Source organism: Simochromis diagramma, unplaced genomic scaffold (genome assembly GCF_900408965.1).
Source record: "Simochromis diagramma unplaced genomic scaffold, fSimDia1.1 OVJJ01000644.1, whole genome shotgun sequence".
Taxonomy (NCBI): domain Eukaryota; kingdom Metazoa; phylum Chordata; class Actinopteri; order Cichliformes; family Cichlidae; genus Simochromis; species Simochromis diagramma.
In genome coordinates, this window is record NW_024387201.1 from 1,295,884 (window position 1) to 1,321,189 (window position 25,306).

The 25,306-nt window shown below is 42.8% G+C and overlaps 1 protein-coding gene across 5 annotated transcripts in view; it reads right to left on the reverse strand.

Moving 5' to 3' along the window:
* Positions 1-11,846: 11,846 nt before the first annotated feature.
* plppr5b (phospholipid phosphatase related 5b) overlaps positions 11,847-25,306 on the reverse strand; it is a 117,258-nt gene continuing 103,798 nt past the window's right edge. For 4 of the 5 annotated variants that reach the window (XM_040051181.1, XM_040051182.1, XM_040051179.1 and 1 more), the window contains one exon: positions 11,847-12,555. In XM_040051181.1, the coding sequence (XP_039907115.1) occupies positions 12,459-12,555 (97 nt within the window). In that variant the 3' untranslated portion in view covers positions 11,847-12,458. The remainder of the gene's footprint in view (positions 12,556-25,306) is intronic. The other variant, XM_040051183.1, reaches the window with a different exon arrangement.

Sequence of the window (25,306 nt, forward strand, 5' to 3'; positions counted from 1 at the left end):
TGCCAAGCAACGACTCACAGCCTTGGCCAGCCGCTTGAGGAGGTACTCCAGAGAGATAGAAGGCAGGAGAATAAACCAGCTGTTCTCCACAGAACCAGCAAAGGTGTACTCTCAGTGGCAAGGGAACAATAATAATAAGAGAACAGCACCACCAAGGCTGGAGACGGAGCAATACTGGAAGAGCATATGGCAGAAGGGTGCAACCCATAACGGCGATGCTCAGTGGCTAGTGGATCTTAGGGCAGACCACAGCGACCTCCCCGAACAGGGTCCAGTAACCATCACAGTGGCAGATATCCAAGAAAGGGTCTCCAGTATGAAGAGTTGGACAGCACCAGGGCCCAACATGGTTCACGCCTACTGGCTGAAGAAGCTGACTGCACTCCATGAGCGTCCGGCAGCACAAATGAACCAGCTGCTAGTTAACGAGAGTTAGCTAGTTAACACCCGGAATGGCTAACCGAAAGTCGAACGGTCCTGATCCCCAAGGACCCCAAGAAGGGACCGGTCCCATCCAACTACAGACCAATAACCTACCTCAGTACTACATGGAAGCTCCTGTCAGGCATCATATCGGCTAAGATGAACAGGCACATGGCTCAATACATGAGTGGGGCACAGAAAGGGATTGGCAAGAATACCAGAGGCGCAAAACACCAGCTACTGGTAGACAGAACAGTCAGCCGACAAGACCAGTCTGACCAACCTGTGCACTGCCTGGATTGATTACAAGAAGGCCTATGACTCAATGCCCCACAGCTGGATACTGGAATGCCTAGAATTGTACAAGATCAATGGGACCCTAAGAACCTTCATCAGGAACTCAATGGGGATGTGGCGTACAACACTAGAGGCCAACTCCAAGCCCATAGCACAAGTCACCATCAAGTGCGGGATCTACCAAGGAGATGCTCTGTCCCCACTGCTGTTCTGCATAGGCCTGAACCCCCTCAGTGAGATCATTAACAAGACTGGCTACGAATACCGACTACGGAACGGAGCAGTTGTCAGCCACCTCCTGTACATGGATGACATCAAGCTGTATGCCAAGAGTGAACGATACATCGATTCACTGATCCACACTACCAGGCTATACAGCAATGACATTGGAATGTCATTCGGACTGGAGAAGTGTAGTCGAATGGTAACAAAGAGAGGGAAGGTAGTCAGAACTGAGGGGATTGAACTACCAGAAGGCAACATTGCAGACATAGAGGACAGTTACAAGTACCTGGGGATCCCACAGGCAAATGGGAACCATGAAGAGGCCGCTAGAAAAGCTGCAACCACCAAGTACCTGCAGAGGGTCAGGCAAGTCCTGAGGAGTCAGCTGAACGGTAAGAACAAGATCCAGGCCATCAACACCTACGCCCTGCCCGTGATCAGGTACCCTGCTGGGGTAATAGGCTGGCCAAAGGAGGAGATAGAAGCCACTGACATAAAGACAAGAAAGCTCCTTACCATGCATGGAGGGTTTCACCCTGAGGCTGTACGCTAAGCGGAAGGAAGGGGGCCGGGGACTGGTGAGCGTCAGCACCACAGTCCAGGATGAGACAACGAACATCCAAGAATACATTGGGAAGATGGCCCCAACTGACCGAGTGCTCAGTGAATACCTCAGGCAGCAGAAACCCAAGAAAGAGGAGGTAGACGAGGAACCATCATGGAAGGACAGGGCCCCTGCACGGTATGTACCACCGGCAGATAGAGGAGGTGGCTGATATCCAGAAATCCTACCAGTGGCTGGACAAAGCTGGACTGAAAGACAGCACAGAGGCACTAATCATGGCAGCACAAGAACAAGCTCTGAGTACAAGATCCATAGAGGCTGGGGTCTGTCACACCAGGCAAGACCCCAGGTGCAGGCTGTGTAAAGATGCCCCAGAGACAATCCAGCACATAACAGCAGGGTGCAAGATGCTAGCAGGCATGGCATACATGGAACGCCATAACCAAGTGGCGGGCATAGTGTACAGGAACATCTGTGCCGAGTATAACCTGGAAGTCCCGAGGTCAAAATGGGAGATGCCCCCAAGGGTGGTGGAGAATGACCGAGCTAAGATCCTGTGGGACTTCCAGATACAGACGGACAAAATGGTGGTGGCTAACCAACCGGACATAGTGGTGGTAGACAAACAGAAGAAGACGGCCGTAGTGATCGATGTAGCGGTTCCGAATGACAGCAATATCAGGAAGAAGGAACACGAGAAGCTGGAGAAATTCCAAGGGCTCAGAGAAGAGCTCGAGAGGATGTGGAGGGTGAAGGTAACAGTGGTCCCCGTGGTAATCGGAGCACTAGGTGCGGTGACTCCCAAGCTAGGCGAGTGGCTCCAGCAGATCCCGGGAACAACATCGGAGATCTCTATCCAGAAGAGCGCAGTCCTGGGAACAGCTAAGATACTGCGCAGGACCCTCAAGCTCCCAGGCCTCTGGTAGAGACCCAAGCTTGAAGGATAAACCGCCCGCAGGGGCGTGCTGGGTGTTTTTTTAATCCTGATGCTAGAGTCCCACACACCATGACAAATCCCTATCCATATGTATGGGCTCAAATTGTGGTCATAAATATTTTGTACTTGTAAATCAGGATTTGTATGTGTAAAAAGAATTTGTGTGCGCGTAAAAAAGATTTGTGTGTGGACTTAGCCAAAAAATACGTGTGAAACTCTGCACTCAAGTTTCAAGTTACAAGTACGAATTTTGATCCTATTTTTCTTCCTTTCATCTGATTGGTCAGATCATGTCAATCACAAATTTAACAATCCAATCGGAGAACAGATGGGTTTGGCTGTTGGAGGGGCGCTTTTTTGAACTGCAGGTCCTTGAAGGGTAAGACGGTTTGAAGCTGGAGGATCTCTATATTAATATCTGATAAAAGTTAGCTCCCCTAACTGTCAGTAGCTGTTGAAAGGATAAAGTTGTGGTATATCAGTGGTTAGAAATACCATTATTACTTTAGGATTAGTTTAACACAAAGTCAGAGCTGACCCGGGACCATTGCTGTGAGTCACAGTGCGCAGCATAAAGGTCCTTTGACATCGGACGCAGGATGTGCTGCTAATGCTAACTGCTAACTAAAAGCCAAGGATCCAGAATTTGTTGCGCTGGCTGCTGGGCTCTGTGGGTTTTTGCAGCAGCTCTACCTGTACTAGATGCACCTGCTCCTTGTCGTTTCTATCTCTGACTTTATGTCCTCTACAAGAGTTTGTTTTTTATCTTCAAATGTTCAATAAAAACATGAATCGCTAATTCATAACGAAGAAAGCTTTGTAACTATCCCCACCAGTGTTGCCAACTTAGCGACTTTGTTGCTATATTTAGCGAGTTTTCAGACCCCCTTAGCGAAAAAGAAAAGAAAAGAAAAGAAAAGCGACAAATCTGGCGACTTTTTCTGGTGTTATTGGAGACTTATTTATGACGACTTTTTGACTGTAACGCAGTCAGTTCTTCTTTTACTCTTATGCCGTTTTGTGGATCACAAGTTTTAAAACTACATATAAACACACACACAGACAGTAACTCCACCAGAGTGCCTATTTCGGGTCATCTTTGCCGGTCCAAGCCCGGATAAAGAAGCAGGGTTGGAATTGTGACATTAAAGAAAACAATAATTGCTAAAATAAATTTAATTTGTAGTTCTAAATAAACTCTAAATGCATTTAGGACATTTTTTACACACTTTATGTCTCTTCCACGATGTTATTTCTCTCTCCAACAACATAGGTTACAATTACATTAGCATGACCAATTATGCAAATTAGGCGATGATGTCATTTAGCGGCTTCTAGCAACTTTTAGGACAACCAATAGAGATTTTCCTTACTGAGGAGTTGGCAACACTGATCCCCACTAGTGAAGACTGTCATTTCCACAACAGTGAGTGCTGTCACGGTCCCCGTGTCTCTCTGGTTGGCCCACGCTGGCTACAGGTTTTGTTGTTGTTAGTTTTAGTTTTTTGTCTCTCCTCCTCCTCTCTGCCTGGGTGGAGCTCATTACGGGCTCTCACTCTTGGCCCACGCACCCCTGTGGATGGTGTCCACCTGCGGCTGATCTGGCTGATTTCCCCAGCTGCTATTTAAGGCAGTGGCACAGAGCAGCTCACCGCTGGAACGTCGAACCACCTGAGTTCGTGCTCGCGGCATATTCAAAGAAGAATCGCTTACACGTGTTTTATGTTGTGGAACTAACCTTGACCTTCTGTCTGTAGATTCTGGACCGAATCACCGGACCTGTCCAAGTGGGGCAGTGTGTGGAGTGTTGGAGCGAGTGCGGCTGAAGAGGAGTGCGTGTGTGCGGAGGAGCGGTGGCGGTGACTGAGTGGAAGAGGAAGCGTGTGTGTGGATTCCCCCCCCCCTTCTCTCCCTGGAGCCCTGGACCCCCTCCCAACTCACTGTACATACATTTTGCACTAAGGTGATCCCTGTTGTAAATAAATCCCCTCTTTTGTTTCCTTGAAAGAACTGTCTGCGCGTGGGTCCGTTCAGTAGCCATGACAAGTGCAGAGTTTCACACATAAGTCCACATACAAATCTTTTTTACACACACACAAATTCTTTTTACACATACAAATCCTGGTTTACAAGTACAAAACTGATTTACAAGTACAAAATATTTATGACCACAATTTGAGTCCATACATATGACAAGGACACACATATGATACTCCTACTCCTAGGCTGGGATCAACATTCACTCAGCTTTAGCGTCACTCTGGGTTTTGGCTAGCTTAGCTTTAGCATGCTGTCTGTACTTTCACAGAGCTGAAGTTGTCTTAGCAGCTTAATACAGTTGTTTCTGTCCTGGATGCAGTTTGCACTTTACCATTATGCTTTTGTGCAATAAAAATAAACGTAATATCCACTCTTCCCTACTATGTTCGTCCTCTGATAACGGAAATCAGTAAATTGTAGCGCAAGCACAAGAACCGGTAAGTGGGATCGAAGCAGACTATCGATTCCAAGGATTTCAACTACCAGGAACCGGTTCGCTACAAAAACCAGTTCTCGATTCCCAGCATGACTGCTATGACAGCATGATCTCACTGTCCAGTTTCATACTGCAACTGTCATGGTCCTGGGTCCCCTGACCCAGCGTTTTTAGTTCCTTGTGATGTTTGTAATATTGTACTTGTGTAAGTTATTCTATGGTTTCTAGTTTCGATCCCTTGCCCTTCATGTTTCTCTGTGTCCCCTCTGTTCTGTGTAAATCTGTGTCTGCATGTTTGAGTTCCCCTCTGTGTCTCTCGGTTCTTAGAGTCCTCTGCCTTATGGTTTATGTCTCTGTGTTTCTTAGCTGCTGTCTCCACTGTGTCAAGTTTGCGTCTCTGTATGATACTTCCTGTTTTACTTTGATGGTCCCAGTCTTATGTGAATGTGTCCTGCTTTTCTCGTCAGTCCTGATTTCTCCCAGCTGTGCCCTCCTTCTGTGTCTCATTCCCCTCGTTACTTCCCAGTGTATTTAAACCCTGTGTTTCTCTGAGTCAGTGTCGCGTTGTCCCTCATGCTGTGTGGATCTCCCTGTGTCTCGCTGTGAGTTCTTAGTTTGTGGTTTCCCAGTTTAGTTTAGTTTAGTTTAGTTTAGTTTGTATGTTTGTTCTACCAGCAAATAAAGCTGTGTTTTGAGTTCACCTCCCCAAGTCTGTGAGTCCTGCATTTTGGGTCCAACTCCTGCCTGCCGCACAGCGATTCATGACAGCAACAGCAGTCTCCTGTCTCAGTCCCGGCTGCCCATCAATCACTCAGCAGTCTCACTGCTGGTACCTTTTGCAACAGAAATCCAACTGCCCAGCATGACAGAGCTCACACCTTCAGCTTGGATGCCGTGATGCCAGGTCCCAGTCTGCCTCGCTCCTCCCAGGCCGAAGCTATGCTGTAGCCTATGCCTTTAGTCATTAGCAAGTCCTTGATGCACGCACACAGTCAAAATGTACACAGGAAGGACAAATGAAGAAAGTGGACAGAGAACATCCATATTTCCTGCACCCCCCTGCCTTCCTGGAGGTTAAACTCTGAATATAATTAATATTCGCTTGAAAACACTTTTTCTTGCAGATTCAAGGACTGGATGAAAAAAGAATTATCAGTTAAGTGTCTTTAAAAATTAAAGCTTTGAAGGAAAGTCTTAATCAAGTATGATTAATCAAGTATGATTATTAATACTTTATTAAGAACGATTAAGACCTAACAGAAAAAAGAGATGGGATTTGAGTCCTTTTAGTGTTTTTTATTCAAAGGCTGTAAACAACTTCTTCTATAGTGTAAAAGGTCACAGTTTTAACTTAAAATTTGAAAAGAATTGAATAGAATTTTGAAAAGAAGAACATGAATAATATAAAAAATAACTTGGTCAGAAGAGGTGCAATGACATCCATACAAAGTAGTCCACCAGAAGTAAAGAATCACTACAGCATGGAGGAAAAAGGTAAAAATCACAAGTTTAGAAAAGGTTGCAACCCTTGTCAGAAAAAGGTCATTTAAGGAATGGGATACACAGTAGAACTGAAATATAAATAGAACAGAGAGTATAAAAATGTAAGTGTAATTGTGAACATTAACATGAAACATACTCTGTTTTACTTAAATAAGATAAAGAAGCAATAACAGTTATCTGAGAGATAAAATAAACATCTATTGTGAACGCACCCACACACAATGCACAGTCATAAGAAAATAGATAAGCAGTAATGTACAATATGACTGAAAGGATATACATATAAGCATTTTTTGTAGTTTTAACATATACGTTTTTACAGTTCTTTTGTTTTGAATATGCTGGGATAGTCTTGATGCATGCTCAATCATCCAGGTAAGTAAATCCCAAAAGGTTGATTTTGTTCATCTGGATGTTTTCAGTGGGAGAAACGTTTCGCCATCATCCAAGTGACTTCTTCAGTCTCAGCTGACTCCAGGTTTCCCCAATCTTATAAACAGTACATTTGCACAATGATTGAAACCAGCCCACCGATGAACAATAGGCTCGGAGGTCAGTACCTTGATCATTAATATGCAAATTGTCATGAGCATTGATCAACAACCACTTATCAGAGACCACTGACCAATAGCTATGAGTACCATTCACAGAGAGTTGGGTAATATCAGTAATGGGGGACATCTAAAAGCTGACGTGTACCGTAAACCTACGCATACAGATCAGTATCTAAGGTTTGACTCTCATCATCCACTGGAGCACAAACTGGGTGTCATCAGGACGCTACAACACAGAGCAAACACCATCCCCACCGATACAGCGGTCAGGGAGGCAGAAGAACATCACATCAAGAAGAGTAAATGTGGTTATCCCAGCTGGACTTTTGTCAAAGCTGGAAAGGCGCCTAAAGAAAGCTCCAGATAATCCAGGAGAGAAGAGATAAGATAAGATAAGACTTTATTGAAATGTTTGCGTTACCTCAGCTCAGGTACAGATATCAGAAGGAAAATACAAAAAATACAGATAAAATACAAACAAATAAAAAAAGAGAAGGACAACTGCTGCCTATGCAAAAACCCTTTATGTGTCAGGAGTATCGCAACATTTGAGTTTCTTTGTCTTTGAAACCCCAAAACACGCTGCGCCAAAAAATTGGTCCACCCCTGCAGTCAGCTGAGACTGAAGAAGTCACTTGGATGAGTGATGAAACGTTTCTCCCACTGAAAACGTCCAGATGAACAGAATCAACATTTTGGCATACTGGGACAGTGTTGCAGCTCTTCTGATACACATTTGAGCAGGTTTTGTTCCTCAAAATCTCAAATATTCTGTGTGATTTGTTTTCAAGCAGTTATGAAATTTGTGGCCATTTCATTAGCAATGAGGGAAGTCATAGCTTGATTTAAAGTGCTGTTTTGCGAACGTTCTTATTCACAGTCTTCATCAATAAGTGCTTTAGTTGTCACTACAAAAATAGAGATTTGAAGGGCCAAAAGATTTTCTGTGTGTTTTAATGCCAAAGAAAGCCCAAAATGGTTTTGCTACAAAGAAGAACGAGTCCCAATACAAATGACACCGCAATGACAACACAGATGAAAAATGGGACTTGGATACAACGCTAACCTACAATACTGCAGAAGTGGGACAAGATTAATGGTGATTTCCGATTTATTTTAAGTAGTGTGAAGGAAAACAGATATCTTTAGATATTTTATCATTTCAAGTATGTCTTTATCTAAAATTTCACGTGACAGTCTTTTTCTGATGTCAGCCGTTAATGCAGATGCACGCCATTCATTAAACCTAAATGCCAAATATTTACTACTTAATCATCAATCATTACCATCCATTTTCTTCTACTTATCCAATCTTGTAATTACTGGTGATGTGCGATACCACTGATTTTCTTTCCGATCTGATACCAAGCGATATTCAGGGTGGTATCGACGATACTGATCCAATACTGATACTTTGTACACAAACTTATTTTATTTATTGTATCTCAAATTGTAGCATCATAATGATTACAGGACATCAGATTTCTTGTTCTTATCACTTAATAATGCAGAGTTCATCATATAGAAATAAAAAAAACCTGAAGTTGTGCTATTTGAACACGTTGCCTGCCTGCAGCACTAAAGGACTCCGTGAGAGCACCTGTCCCTCTCCTCCTCCTCAGTTCGCCACAACATACGCTCGTCATATTCTGTGATATGATTTACTCTGAGGTGTTTGACAAGGTTAGTGATGTTGCCACAACCATACATGCCAACCCTCCCGATTTTTTCGGAAGAATCCCAAATTTCAGTGCCCCTCCCGAAAATCTCCCGGAGCCACCATCCTCCCGAATTTCTCCCACCCGGACAACAAAATTGAAAAACCATATCGCAGAATTTATAGCGGGCCCAGCCAATTCCAGTTTCCAACAATGGTGGCAGTTTTAATATTACTCTTATTTCTCTTTCTGGGTCGCAAAAAAACTTTTAACATATTTTAAGGTGAGAATGTAGCTGTGCAAACTTCAAATATCTGAGCCGACCGACACATCGTCTTCAAACCCCCGCGGTCTTTCGCTACTCGTGTTAAACATGATATATAAGTTGCTTTGATAACTTAAAAATGTTATTGTTTGGCTTTTTCAGTGTTTTATTTGTTCGTGAGTAAATCGGTTTGGCTGAGAATAAAGTTATTAGATTAGATTAAATTAAATTTAACTATATTAATCCCTCGGGAGGGCTCCTCCGGGGTTTTCACACAGCTGAATAAACATCAAACAGAAAACTGATTAAACAGAAGTGTGAGACGGTCGAGAGTTTACGTCAGCGCCCGGTTATATTTTAGATAGCAAGGAGCAGACAGCAGAGTTTCACTCCACCGAGGGAGCTCATGAAAGACGGGTAGTACGTCGACGTACTGCCCGTCTTTCTTTAGACCGCGAAGGCCAGGTCCTCAGGTGGAAGCAGCCTCTGAATTTGGACACCCCCGCTGTTTCCGGGCCAGCCAATAATAATGGTGACATTTAACGTATTTTAGCCGATAAATAAACACTGTAAAATTTATTTATCACCCCCCCCCCCAAGAGCCCTTTTGAATGTCTCCCTAATTCTGAGGTCTCAAGGTTGGCAAGTGTAGCCACAACACCTCACTTTTTTGCCACATGTATCGCAAACCACGTCTCAGCTGTTTGTGGGGGTAAAATACGTCTGCACATGACTCCAACTAAGCTCAGCCATTGTTGTGAGTGCACACGCCAAGGGGCTGCGAGACATTTATATAGCTGTATTTCGCACATGAATATGAAAGGCGGAAGAGGAAGTAGTTCCTTTGAATGTAGACAATCCGAATGAAATAGGTCGTGTCCAAATTCATGGGCTGCATCCTCCTGAGGACCCGGCCTTCGCGGTCTACGTGGGCCGGGTCCTCAGAAGGTCGGGTAGGCCGGAAGTAAATGGCCGTGAAATTGGACGGTCTAGCCTTCAGATTAGCGTCACCGCTGTCTCGGTGGAGTTTAATAAACTCAGCCGTCTGCTCCTTGCTATCTAAAATATAACAGGACACTGGCGTAAATTCTCGACCGTCTCATACTTCTGTTTAATCAGTTTTCTGTTTGACGTTTAGTCAGCTGTGTAAAAACCAAGGAGGAACCCACCCGGGGGATTAATAAAGTTTTATTTTATCTAATCTAATCTAATAACTTTAATCTCAGCCAAACCGATTTACTCACGAACAAACAAAACACTGAAAAAAGCCCAACAACACATTTATAGGTTGTCTAAGTGACTTATATATTACGTTTAACCTGAGTAGCGAAAGTCCGCGGTGATCTGAAAATGATGTGCCGGGAGTTGTGCCGTTCTCGGCCGCATCAGTAACCCTCGAGCTCCCGGCTAGCTGTCGAGCTGGTGGGTAGCAGACATCTCCGAAAACGTCGAAGCACTTTTGCAAATATGCCATATCTTAATAAACCGAGCAGATATTTGAAGTTTACACAGCTACTTTCTCGCCTGAAAATATGTTAAAAGTTTATTTTGTGACCCAGAAAGATTAGTATGAGTTATTTTAAAAATTAGTAGCAGCCGCCATTGTTGGAAACTGGAGTTTGGCTGGGCCGCGCTATGAATTCTGGGATATGGTAGGCCACGAAGGACACACCCGACCCATCCTTCAAATTCGGGGAAAAGGAGGACGCATTTGTCGGCTGCATTCGGAGGAGTCTACGAATTTGGACAGCCTTCGGCGCGTCGCTGTGACGTAATCGGTCTACAAATGCGGCCTCAGGAGGATGCAGCCCATGAATTTGGACATGACCAGCGTTTCTTTCCACTGTGTTCCTGTTAATGATAAACTACAAATTTACCCTAAATTACTAAAATATCGATATTTTAATATGAGAATCGATTCTAGAACATAAATGATTGGTATCGGAGGAATCGATATTTCAGGATCGATCCGCACATCACTAGTAATTACATGTTGCTTTTGCTTTGGTGGCTGACTTTGCTATGAAATAAATGGAGTCACCATACTAAATTTGGTTACAATTACAAGAAACAAAGAAAAACTTGGGAACTTTCAAAGTATGGGCATTTCAACAATAATAACTTAAAATTTAGTTTGCTCATCATCTTAGTCAGTTATGGACTAAGTCTTTTTGGAACTCTTCTGCTTTGTATATCAGCTCCTGGGCACTTTTCAAGTGTTGAGGGCAGGTTTGAAAACTATATCACAAACTTTTATAGGAGAAAGTCAAAGCAGCAGTCTAGAAGTCGAAGGCAAAGAGACACAAAACAAAAACAGAGGGAGGGGTGATTGTCTGGTGCAGCTAAGAAAGCCTAAATACTTTTGTCAAAGTATAGTCAGAGTGTATATTGTTGTCATTGGTTGCAGCTGACTGTATACTGTATAAACACATAGACTGTTGTACCCTAAACCCTTAGTGAGATGGCTGGAGAAGTCAGACATGATGAAAAACACTTCAGTTTTCCTTATTTGCTCCTTTGACTTCAGCCTGTATTTATCAAAGTTCTGAGAATTTTCATGTGTGGTCCAACAAAACACTGGATTCCCAAATGTTGGAAACTAGCATGAGAGAACATCCCCCAAACACCATTACCCTGCTTTTTAGACACTGTGGGGGCTACGTTAGCAGTTTAATGCTGCATCTGTCAATCGTTCTAGTCTACCACTGCTGCTTTCTGTCTTATGGGTGATCGTGGCTCAAGAGTTGGGAGTTCACCTTGTAATTGGAAGGTTGCCGGTTCGAGCCCCGGCTTGGACAGTCTCGGTCGTTGTGTCCTTGGGAGAGACACTTCACCCGTTGCCTACTGGTGGTGGTCAGAGGGCCCGGTGGTGCCAGTGTCTGTCAGCCTCGCCTCTGTCAGTGCGCCCCAGGGTGGCTGTGGCTACAATGTAGCTGCCATCACCAATGGGTGGATGACTGGATATGTAAAGCGCTTTGGGGTCCTTAGGGACTAGTAAAGCGCTATATAAATACAGGCCATTTACCATTTAAATACTCAGAAACTCTGTTTATGCAATCAGAATTGGTAAAGTATACCTTTCCTCTTCAGTCTGTTTATTTTCTATCACTGATTTAAGTTGAAATTTTCACTGTGATTAATTTGATAAATACAGGCTCAGTAGTTACATTCTAATACTCACAGCATTGCTTTAGAAATGTGATGCAACACAAGGAAGTAATAAAATATAGAAAGAGAGAGTTTTTCCTTATAACCATCTTATTGGAAAAATACTTTTTCACATATAAAATAATAATGTACTTGACTTGAGCAGCACTGATGTTGTATCCAGTCCAGTCCAGTTCACATGATCATCTAGTCTCCCAGTCTGCTTGGCTTCATTTGGGAGGCGAGAGTCCAACAACGATTCAGAATAAGTGCATAGATGGAAGCAGAAGAAACCTTTTTTCTTTGAGTACAAGAAATTGCGAGTGAAAACAGGGGCCTGATAAAGACAACAAAGAACAACATACCACAGACCAGACACACACTAAGAATGGGTTTAGCGCTGCACTCTTAATAATTGGATTGGACGGTGAATAGAGTGGACGTCCAGTGGGTCTGCCGCACAGCCGATTCCACATCATGTGACCTCAGCGAAGGCGATGTGATTCTATAAAGGGGCAGGAAGAGCAAAAAAACAAAATCAGGACAAAAGACATAAAAATTGGCGAATGCCTCAAAAATAAACCTGGTTTGGCATTCCTAAATACACATGTAGAAATCTGAGAAGACATCACCAATGGCATTTGACCTGAATGTAAGTAAATGCCTGTGAAGTTAGCCATTATATGTGATCATTTAAGCATGTTTATTTTGGGTCATATTCATTAGGTGGTTGACATTGTGGGACATCTACTACTCAGAAGGCTTGATCCCTGGCTCACCGCGTCCATGTGTCGAAGCAATTGGAGAGCTCCAATTGAGTAAAAGAGTTATTTCAGTAGCAATTAATTTACCATGATTAGTAAATGACTGATTCATGAGCCTGCAAAGCTTTTCCTAGTGTAGGATGTTTAGGTTGTTCTCTTAAAATGACCTCATTAACTCCAATCAAAGCAGCACTCCAATACTTCTCATTAGGTTCTAAATGTATATCACAGAGTCCTGCACTGTTTAGGAACCACTGAAGCACTAAAACGATTAAGTAGTGGATGGTTGAGATTAGATTTAGATAATTAGTTTCTCCACAAGCAAAGTGGATTTTCTAATGTTTAGTTATGGAGCACCAGAAAAAGTGGACGGCTACATAATGATTTTTTTCCACACAGCTAATCAGGGGAAAGGATGCACAACTCAGACTTTCATAGTCAGGAAAATGATTTCACTAACTATTAATCCAGATGTTAAACTAAACCTTCTCCTACAGTAATGATTTTCCTCCACGCCTTTAAGCTAACCACACCTCAGCTATCCAGGCTGATGAGCCACAGTGGTTGTAAAGGTCAGGTGAGTTCAGGCAGGTCACAAAGTCAGTTTAGTGCACAGTGCAGAACAGCTCAGTGCAAGTCTGCAGAAGCTGATGGTTCAGCTGATACCCGTCTATACATTCAATTGCCAAATTCCATACACAGCATGCTATTTAAGCTGTGTTAGCTTGCATACAAATGTTGCACATCTGCAAACTGCTTTGCAACCCACCCACCCCCCACATTCATTGCCTGGTGTGTACTGTGCTAGGCTTTTGCTACTGCTCTCTCCAGAACAGAGCTACGTCCCCAAAGACACATTTCTATAGTTGGGGAAAAAACTATTTTCTTTTGTCTATAGTGGTTCTGACTAAATGATTTTCTCTTCTGTGTTTAAGGCTGGGTTTGTTAGAGCAAATTTCTTTTGCATTAACCCTTTAAGACCTACCATAGAACCAAGTCCGCCAGAGCTTATATTATATTTTTACATGCTGTGGAGCCATTTTTGGGAGCATTTCAAGTTGCTATACATCAATACAACCATTATAGCCCAGATTTTAATAATATGTATTCATTAAGTGCATAGTAATTACATAAATTGCAAAAAAGTGCAATAAACTACAAAAAAATTGAAAATCGTTTTTGCTTTTTTAACATATATTTGTAGTTAGAGAAATTTAAGAGGCTTATCCCTCAAAACTGTAAATACAAAAAAGTTGCACAAAATAGTTTCCCACCACAGGAAATTTATTTTGAGTGTCTTCATAGTTTTATTTTTGAAATACACCAATTTTTATACACTGCAGGAAAAACGAAAATAAATATTATACTGCAAATTTGCAAAAAAGCAGCATATGCATCAAAATAAACTATTTCCAGCAGTGCAATATGAGGCCCAAGCATCCCAGAAACGACACAGAAAGTCATGAAGTCAAAGATAACTTTTAAAAAGACCAGTATAGGCCCTGAGGCCCTGATGGCAAAAAAGACTACATTTCCGCGAAAATGACGTCACTTCCGGTTTCGGGCAGGTAATGGCGGAAATGCAAAAGTTCGCGCTGACATCTATTCCAACGTAGGAAGTGTTACGAACAGCTGATCGGATCGGTAAAGCGTGTTTCTGGAATATTATGTTTTTGTTCCTGCAAGCGCTTTTTATGCAGTTTTTGCAAAGCTTTATGTGGAAGGAAACCGTGACCTAGGACAAGCTGATGGCATAAGATGTAAGTACAACTCCTCCGGTTTCATATGCAAAAAAAATTTTTGCGCTAGCTTACCTGGTTGCAGAGCTACTGGGATTTAAAAATAGTTACGCAAAACAGAGCGTGTCCGCTCCGATCGGCTCTAAAGGGTTAAAGACTCACCAAACACAGTGGATATACAGAATTACATGTTTCTCATCTAAACAAAAAGAGATGCTGCTCTATAAATGATTCTCCATCAGTCTTGCAGATCTGATAGAACAGATGGTATATGTGCATGACGTGACACGAGATTAGTGCAACAGGGCTGTAATTCCAAACTCCTAATTTTTAGCAATAACAGTCTGGATTTTATCCTTTCCTGACTTTTCCTGACTTCAAACACGTGTCACTCCAACAAGTGAATACAAAAATCCAAAAACCAAAACCAACCAATTTAAAAAAAAGCTGCTGCTGCTGCTATTAGAATAAACAGTATGTATTTACTGATATATTTTCTTTCTGGTAAAGAATAATAAGTATTTATAGCTTTTCTAGTTGCTTGTGTATTTCAATCCAATAGTTTTGTATTTGTTTTGGTTTGCAGTTTGGACCTTTTTTATTGTGCACCTTCATCTGGGGAGTAATATAATAATTTGGATACATTGTTCTAGCTAAATTCTTTCCATGTATATGTTTTTGTGCTTTCCCACTGAACTACTCAGATGTCCTTCCATTGTTCATCGTCTGCTTTTGTAAGGCCTCCCTACCTCTCCCAATTTTCCTATCCCATCTTTCTCTTTCTCCTTTTCTTTGTTTTGAGTGTGTTTTCATATTCTGGAGACTTGTTAGTTTGGGAAGTTATTCCCTTTTTACAATTTGCTCCATAAGAATTTATGAACAACTGAATAAGAGGTTTGCTGAATCTATAATAATTCTCAGATTTTTTGATCACAGTTGTTAGTTGGAGACATCTACAGAATCCTGCTTTTCTAGCCCAGGAGTTACTCTAATGGTTTGATAGCTCTTCCTTAGAGTTCAAACCTGTCATCATGTCTGTTTGGTATAAAATCTGAATCTTACACATGCCAGCTCAGAGTTTTAATATTATCCTCCTTGTTCTTTAATTACCATTTCCATATGTTCGTAATATAGCCTGTATATGAACATCTGGTATCACTGCACTGTGTTTTAGAGGTGGGATCACACCAGTGTAATAATATTTTGATTTGTGCAGTGATGGTAGACCACAGCTTCCTTCCTTTGGACGGTTTCAGAGCCCATCACAGCACAGAAACAGCTTTAGTGAAGGTTACAAATGATCTTTTTATGGCCTCTAACAGAGACTCATCTCTGTGCTTATCCTAATACTGTTGGCCATAATATTTTAATACGGTGATTAGCATATGCTTTAGATATTAAAGGTACTACGCTGCAGTGGTTTGAAACATATCCAAAAAGACGCCAAAGTGCTCGCTTATAGAGGGTCATCTGATTGTTACAGGTTTCTCTGTTTTCTGTGTATTATTGTAGAGTGTTTACCTTACAACATTAATATAACTGTTGTTATTTGGCGTTATATAAATAAAACAGAATTGAATTGAATCAAATTTAAAAAACACTCATTGTGTAACTGAATACACCAGTAGGTTGGTTGGGGGATAGTGCTCCCAGGAAAACAGCATTATTGGCTAGCTTATTATTGAGAAGAACAAAAGAAAAGAAAAAAGGCAGATTAGGACAACAGGCGTTTTGATAGACACCTTGACATTATCGCAGCGAATGGATTACTTTATGCTAAAAGCAGGAAAAATAAAGCCTAAACGTAAAGAGACTAACGTGTCTTTTCTTCTTCCCTTTGAAGATGTGGATGGATATTATGATACCCAGTGTGTCGGGATAAGAAACTTATAACAACTATGGTAACCTTTGACCTATTATCTTGTAAACCCGTTTGGTGTGCTTGGGGAAAAAAAGACTTCACCTAAAGATAAAGTGGGGTTAAATTGCACCTAAATGCACCAACACTTGAAATGTTTAAATCACTTTAAAAACACACCTTCTTTCAAAGGCTTTTAGGAGTAGTACCAGAGTCAACCTGTAGTCAGTTTTAGTCAGCTGTTGGTCACTCTTAATCCTTTTATTTTGTTAATCATATTCATTGTATATCTTATTGTCTACTTTACTCATGTTTTATTATTTAATATATATACTGATTGATTTTAATCTTCTTTTTCATTCATGTATTTATTTTATTGTTATTTATATTTGCTTCTTTGTCTGCTTAGTGTTTTTAACTGCTATCTCTGTTTTATTATTGGAAAGCACTTTGGTCAACTTTGTTGTTTTTAAAGTGCTATATAAATAAAGTTGGATTGGACTAATATTATATCAAAAGTCTGATATCAGAGGACTGGTTGTTATAAAGTGTGAAAACAAAACTGTTCCATATGCTTAGAACATTACTGCTGAGACTTCTTGTTACTGTCCAGGAGAGCTTTAAGAAAGTAGACTATGACACAGAGCCTAAGCCAGTCATTCCTACAGATGCATTTCTACTGTACAGCTAATATGGTTCTCTTTTATCCTCCTTGACTACAGAGACCTGAGCATTTATATTGGAGGAGATATCTGGTAGTTTTCTCCGGTCAGGTTTCTAATAAAATTAGGATTCCCCTTGTATACTGTACTAAAGGTAATCTGCTTTCGTAGATTTAGAGGTCAGGACAAAATATTAGCCTGTTCCACTCATTTATCTTTGAGGTGAATTATTCTCTGTGTTGGAGACTTAAAGTGATGTCACTGCTTTAAAGATTCAAGCAAAAGAGAAGAGAGAAGCGTGGGTCTCATTTTTGCGACTCAAAGGTTGCTTCCTGCAGTGGCATTTAGTTTATTGTGGCTCGTTTAGCTTCCAGGCATCTTTAGACTGTGCTATTTTTAGAGCAGGCAATTTTCCGCAGAGGCTGTCGTAGCTGAGGTGAGAGAGTGAGATTTGGTGCTCTTTCTCAGGCAGCCAAGTGCAAGCTCTCAGCTGGAAATTGTGAACTGAATCATCAGATAGGGGTGGTGTATATTCCATATTTCACTCTTAAATGAGTGTCTTAGAGGAAATGAAAAGACACAGCAAGCTCAGTGAGTGCACTTCAACACGTGCCCAATTCAGTGGGCAGTAAATCACCCTCTCTTTTACGGACCAAAAGACTCACACGCATCAAAACTGAAGAATCAAATCGAATTCTGTGCATAATTTGCATAATGTTTCGCGGATTTATTTTTCTGTTTTTTGGGGTTTTTTTTTTTCTTTACAGCTTATTGTGTCCTGTGTCCTGTTTGGCTGTAGACCATTGTCAATCAATCTTGCACCGTGTCTCCTGTACAGTACAGAATATGTGCAGCTTGTCAAATTTACATAAATCTTCGATCGCTAGCAGTGTGACTCTGAAGTGCTGTACTGCATGTTTGTAAATTTTCTCCCCAACAAACACAACAGTGTCAATGAAACGTTTGCACCATCAAAGGCAGCCGTGGGTGCCTTTTTGGTTTCATTCTATAACAGTGGACTTCGTGGATTCGACCCATCGAGGGTTATTTTTAGAACGTAACTACGGCGATAAACGAGGAACCACTGTGTGTGTATATATATATATATATATATATATATATATATATATATATATATATATATATATGCAGCAGCATATATCACTGAATCACTGAGATGCTTGGCTACAAGTTAAACAGCCACAAGAAGCAGTACCCTCCATGGAGAAGGAGACTAGAGGCTAGGATCAAAGTAGCACGGTGGAGGTTATCCAAATATCGGCGCTGCAGAAAGGTGCGACAAAGAAGGTGCCTAAGAAGTACAGGAAGCTGTCCATACCTGAGGCCTTGGAAACTGCCAAGCAACGACTCACAGCCTTGGCCAGCCGCTTGAAGAGGTACACCAGAGAGGTCGAAGGCAGTAGAATAAACCATCTGTTTTCCAAAGAGCCATCCAAAGTATACTCTCAGTGGCAGGGTAACAATATGAGAACAGCACCACCAAGGCTGGAGACGGAACAATACTGGAAGAGCATATGGGAGAAGGATGCAACCCATAACGGCGATGCTCAGTGGCTAGTGGATCTGAGGGCAGACCACAGCGACCTCCCCGAACAGGGTCCAGTAACCATCACAGTGGCAGATATCTAAGAACGGTTCTCCAGTATGAAGAGTTGGACAGCACCAGGCACCCACATGATTTACGCCTACTGGCTGAAGAAGCTGACTGTATTCCATGAGCGCTGAGCGGCACAAATGAACCAGTTACTAGTTGACGAAAAGAGCCTTCATCAGGAACTCAATGGGGATGTGGCGGACAAACTGGAGGCCAACTTCAAGCCCATAGCACAAGTCACCATCAAGTGCGCGATCTACCAAGGAGATGCTCTGTCCCCACTGCTGTTCTGCATAGGCCTGAACCCCCTCAGTGAGATCATTGACAAGACTGGCTACAAGTCCAGCACCCTGAGGCTGTACGCTAAGCGGAAGGAAGGAGGCCAGGGACTGGTGAGTGTCAGCACCATGGTCCAGGATGAGACAACGAACATCCACGAATACATCATGAAGATGGCCCCAACTGACTACGTGCTCAGTGAATACCTCAGGCAGCAGAAACCCAAGAATGAGGAAGAAGAGGAGGAACCATCATGGAAGGACAGGCCCCTGCACGGTATGTAACACCAGCAAATAGAGGAGGTGGCTGACAGAAATCTTACCAGTGGCTGGACAAAGCTGGATTGAAAGACAGCACAGAGGCACTAATCATGGCAGCACAGACCCCAGCCTCTATGGAGCTTGTGCTCAGAGCTTGTTCCTATCACACCTGGCCAGACCCCAGGTGCAGGCTGTGTAAAGATGCTCCTGAGACAATCCAGCACATAACAGCAGGGTGCAAGATGCTAGCAGGCAGGGCATACATGGAACGCCATAACCAAGTGGCCGGCATAGTGTACAGAAACATAAGATGACATATCTTATAGCTATTCCTTGTTGTCCTTGTTGCCATCGTGGCGTGAAGCACTCCACAGTGAAGCACCTGTGCAGGTTGCTTCAATTTTGAAGGGACCTGTTGCTCCCTCCTGGCTGTTTTTTTTTTTTTTTTTTAAATCAACTTCCACAGTGCTCTGGGCACCTGGGGGCAGTTTTTATAAAACTTGTGAAACTTTCCTCCACTTCTTGCAGTTTAGGAGGGGAGATCTCAGGGAGATATCGTCACTGTACTGGCTCTTGATGTATCACAGCAAAAAAAATTTTTTCTGGCACAACTTCACCTGTTTCCAAGGTGCATGGAGAGGATGAAAGAATTCACAAAGCAGGAACTCCAGCAACACTTGAGGGAAGATGAACAACTTTAATAATTGACCAACGCATTTCGGCTTGTGGCCTTCATCAGGGTCATAGTAAAACATTGTAAAAATTGCTTAAATACAAGACAGGAAACAGAAAAAATTTCAAATTAACCAGTCAAAACTTCATAGATAGGTCAGCTGACATATGATAGGTAGGTATTGGTTAATTGGCTCACGCCCAAGTAAATACCGGACTAGATCATTACTGATGAGGAGGAGGGGGGTGACATAACCCCCATATGCCTGAAAATAACACATGCATGAAATGCATTAGAAGGAGTGCTATGAATATACACAGAAGAAAGAAAAAAAAAAAGGACAGTCTTTAATGGTAAAAAGCACGTTTGAACTTAGAAAACAAGATTACATCATAACATGGGAACACATTTGTTAAAAGATCCTTATTTATGTCTCTAAAATGTAAAATCTAGACTTAAAATGTGGACTTAAAGTGAGATGTCTAGAACGCTACTCCTTCTTTGGTTGAAATGATAATAATTAAAAAAAAAAAAAAAAGGGTGCATTTCCTTGAGACTAGGTCTACTAAACTACCATCTAGTTCCTTCCTAACAAGGCTGGCTGCCTTTGTCCTTAAAAGGAACTATTTCTTTTTTAACAACACACCATACCTTCAGATCTCTGGCACTGCATTGGGAACCAAAATGGCCCCCAGTTTTGCCTGCCTTTTTGTTGGTCATCTGGAAGAACAAATTCTATATAATCACCAAAATAACCCTTATTTATCATTCATTGTGTCTTGGAAACGTTATATAGATGACGTGTTTCTACTCTGGAAAGGACCAGTCTCTATATTACTAAAGTTTGTAGAATTCCTTAATGGACACTTTGCAGGCTTACGTTTCACCCTCAATTACAGTACTGAAGAAATTAACTTTCTGGACATGGCATTAATTGTCAATACACCAAAAATGTTAAATCATTCAAAGACCCTATAGGTGACAAAACCATTGCCATAAAGGGCTTTATCACATTCAGAAGTAAAAATGTAATCTACATGATACAGTACCCATGCAATAAAATATATATAGGAGAAACATCTCGCCCTCTGAAAGATCGAATTAACAAACACAGAAGCTCGATCAAGAGGAATGATTTAACCAGCCCTGTTGCAAGACACTTCAATGATAAACATCCAAATTCACCATTATTTTTCCTAGGCATAGAAGCCATTAAACTAAACCAAAGAGGTGCCAATATAAATTTTATCTGAAAAAAGAGAAGCATTTTGGATATTCTGTTTTAAGAGTCTGCACCCCTGAGGTATGAATGAGGACTTTTCTATCAATGAGTTTTTATGAACAACACCCTTTATTTATTTATTTATTTTTTAATTATTTTAACCAAAGAAGGAGTAGCGTTCTAGACCTCTCACTTTAAGTCCACATTTTTAGTCTAGATTTTACATTTTAGGGACATAAATAAGGATCTTTTAACAAATGTGTTCCCATGTTATGATGTAATCTTGTTTTCTAAATTCAAACGTGCCTATTATACACTCAAAAAAATAACTCTTTGAATGAACATAAAAAAAATCAAAGAATTTCCACGTAATTAAATTGCTTTATTTTAGCATTATGCAATTCTGTTATTCCAACTTAATGTACTTGAGTTGGACTAACTTGATTAATTAATGATGAATCAACTGTTTTACTACAGTTGTGTCCAACTTAATTTAATTGATTTGATCCAACCCATGCAAATTACGTTAGTGCAACAAAACATGCTTATTCGTAATAGAAATCCATTTATTAATCCATTTATTTTAAGTTCATTTAAAGAGTTATTTTTTTGGAGTGTTCAACAAAGTCTAGAGTTTGGTTAACATAAAATGTTAATGGATTTATAATAACTTGCACTCCATCCGTCCTCTTATCTTTACCAGGGTTGCAGTGAGGCTGGGACCTAACCCAGATGTGATAGGGTGGGAGTCAGAATACTGGACAGGTCACCAGTCTATCACAGAGAGACAGACAACCATTTGCCCTCATGTTCACAGATATTTTAGAAACACCAATTAACTTAACCCTAATTACTGCATGACTTTAACTGTGGCAGGAAACCAGAGTACCCAGAGAGAACCCACTGCAAACTTGGGCAGATTGCAGATTTGAACCCAAGACCTTCTTGCTGCGAGGCAACAGTGCTTTGACAGTGCAGTGCAGTGAATTTTGTAAATTTAACAACAACCCAATTTCATTTTTTTGAGTGTATGTCAGCTGACCTATCTATGAAGCTTTGACTGGTTAATTAGAATTTTTTTCTGTTTCCTGTCTTGTATTTAAGCAATTTTTTACAATGTTTTACTATGACCCTGATGAAGGCCACAAGCCGAAATGCGTTGGTCAATTATTAAAGTTGTTCATCTTCCCTCAAGTGTTGCTGGAGTTCCTGCTTCTTGATGTATCACTCCAGCGCCTCCTTATTGATGATTAGGTTGCCAATCCTCTTTTCATCCAGCAACTCTCAAGCAAGCCCAAAGGGATCCCTGGTGAAGCTCTAGTTCTCTCTTTCTCTTATTTTGTCCTTCTCTTTCCAATTCTCTCCACTCTCTGCAACCTGGCGTGATTTTGTTTGAGCTTGTCCCACAGCTCCTTCAAGCTGGCTTTGTCATGGGGTGCTGCTTTCCTACAGTTGCAACGGAGTTGGTGTCAGTCTTTGGTCAGTTGTTCCATCTCTCTCTCTTCTGCCTTTCCTTGGGGCTGTGGGCTCACTCCTCCTAAGCTCACCAAACATCTCTCTGCAGACCTCGAAGATGAACTTCCAAAGGCTGTTGAGCTTGCTCTTGGCAGTTCCCTTATATATCACCTCCAACAGTTGCTGCAAAGCATTAAGGTTTTGCCGTTTGCCTCGGTCATCTGTTTGGGTACCTTCTCCATCCCAGGGTTTTCCTCACCTGTTTCAGATGATTCAGCTTGGTCCTGCACCACTGTGGTTGCTCCCCCAGTTTTTGGAGCCCCTCGTCTGACCTGCTTCTCGTCTATCTGGTGTCTGCATTTTCTACCATATTGCATATTTCTATCTTGATGGATGCATATCCCCTGCTCGACATTACCTTCTCCCACCGACATGCACACTTCTCTTGTTGTCCTTATTCATTCAGTCAATTTGAGGCAGTAACACAAGATGGCGCGGCCACGTCCAGACGCCTTCCTGACCGCTCCGCTCCGACTATCCACTTTACTTGTTTTTTACCTATTTTTTGCTCTGGTTTACATCCCAAAATCCTCTAGTCTTGTAGTATACGACAGCGGATCACTTGTAAACATCGGTGCCAAGGTTGCACATCTAATCTTGGACACTTTTAAACCTGACCCTTCCTGGCCGCCAGAGATTCTACGTGGCGCGGAGAACAACAAAGGACGGGCCGCTCATCCGAGGCACAGAACAAAGAAGCGCCGGGGAAAACGCGCTGGTATTAGGAACAGACTGAGACAGCAGGCGCATCACGCACCACTGCCCAGTATCCTACTGGCCAATGTACAATCCATGGAGAACAAGCTCGATGACCTAAGAGCAAGGGTCACCTTCCAACGTGACATGAGGGACTGCAACATTCTGTGCTTCACGGAGACATGGCTGACCCCCACCGTGCCGGACCAGGCCGTAACTCCGTCGGATTCATTCTTTGTGCTCCGCGCGGACAGAACGGCAGAGTCGAACAAAACCAAAGGTGGGGGAGTGTGTTTCATGATAAACAGAAAGTGGTGTGATGCCAGGAGCATTTCTACTCTCTCCAGCGGCTGCTCGCCACATCTGGAGTTCCTGAGCATTAAGTGCCGCCCTTTCTATCTGCCCCGTGAGTTCACCTCAGTCATCGCCACGGCGGTCTACATCCCACCCCAAGCGGACACAGGTATGGCTTTGTCCGAATTACATGATGTGCTGAGCTCGCTTCAAAACAAGGACCCGGGCGCAGCCCTCATTGTAGCAGGAGACTTTAACAAAGCGAACCTCAGACAAGTCATGCCAAACTTTTACCAGCATGTCTCGTGTCCAACGAGAGGGGATCGGATTTTGGATCACTGCTACACGCCATACAAGCAGGGCTACAAAGCTGTCTCACACCCGGCTTTTGGGAAGTCTGACCACAACGCCATCTTCCTCATTCCCCAGTATAAACAAAGCATACGGAGGGAAGACGTGACCAAGAGGGAGGTAAAACGGTGGACTGCCCAATCAGAAGCTACGCTACAGGACGCACTCAACGACGTAGACTGGGACATGTTCAGAGCATGCGCAGTCGACATCAACGAGTTTACGGAAGTAGCAGTATGCTTCGTCAATATGCTAGCGGAGGAGATTATCCCCACTGCGAGAGTCACCACATTCCCAAACCAGAAACCGTGGATGGACAGATCGATCCGCACTGCAGTAAACGCCAGGACCGCCTCCTACAACGCGGGTCTCGCCACTGGCGATATGAGCGCCTACAAAGCGGCCTCATACGGCGTGCGGCGCGCGGTGAGAGATGCCAAACGCAGGTACCGGGAACGTGTGGAGTCCCACTTCCACCAGGGCGACACACGGAGTATGTGGCACGGACTACGCACCATTACGGACTACAAAGCCAGGGACACTGCGCCGATCAATGCCGACTCTGCATTCACCAACGAGCTGAATCAGTTCTACGCCCGTTTCGAGGTTAGCCAGGCGGCTAATGCTATCTACCGCCTGACTACCGAGGACAGTGATGTCATCAGCGAGAGCCCGGTGACCAGCATCGCGGAGCATGACGTCCGAGCGGCACTGAGGAGAGTGAACACAAGGAAAGCGACGGGGCCAGACGGCATCACCGGCCGTCTGCTGCGCTGCTGTGCCGACCAGCTAGCAGGTGTGTTCACTTACATCTTCAACGAGTCCCTGGCGAAGTCTGTGGTCCCCACATGCTTCAAAAGATCCACCATCATCCCTGTGCCCAAGAACAGCAAACCCTCATCCCTGAACGATTACCGGCCAGTTGCACTGACCTCGGTAGTAATGAAGGTGTTTGAGAGGCTGCTGAAGAACATCATCTCCTCCTCCATCCCAGACACCACAGATCCGCTGCAGTTCGCCTACAGATCCAACAGATCCACAGAGGATGCCATCGCCCACGTCCTACACACCACTCTCAGCCACGTGGACAAGAAACAGGGTAACTATGTGAGAATGCTGTTTGTTGATTACAGTTCAGCGTTTAACACAATAGTGCCCTGCAGACTGTTCACAAAGCTGAGGGATCTGGGACTTAACAGCCGTCTGTGTGAGTGGGTGTTGGACTTCCTCACTGGCAGAACTCAGGTGGTGAGGGTGGGCAGGTGCTTCTCCAACAGCATCACCATCAACACAGGAGCACCTCAGGGATGTGTCCTCTCGCCACTGCT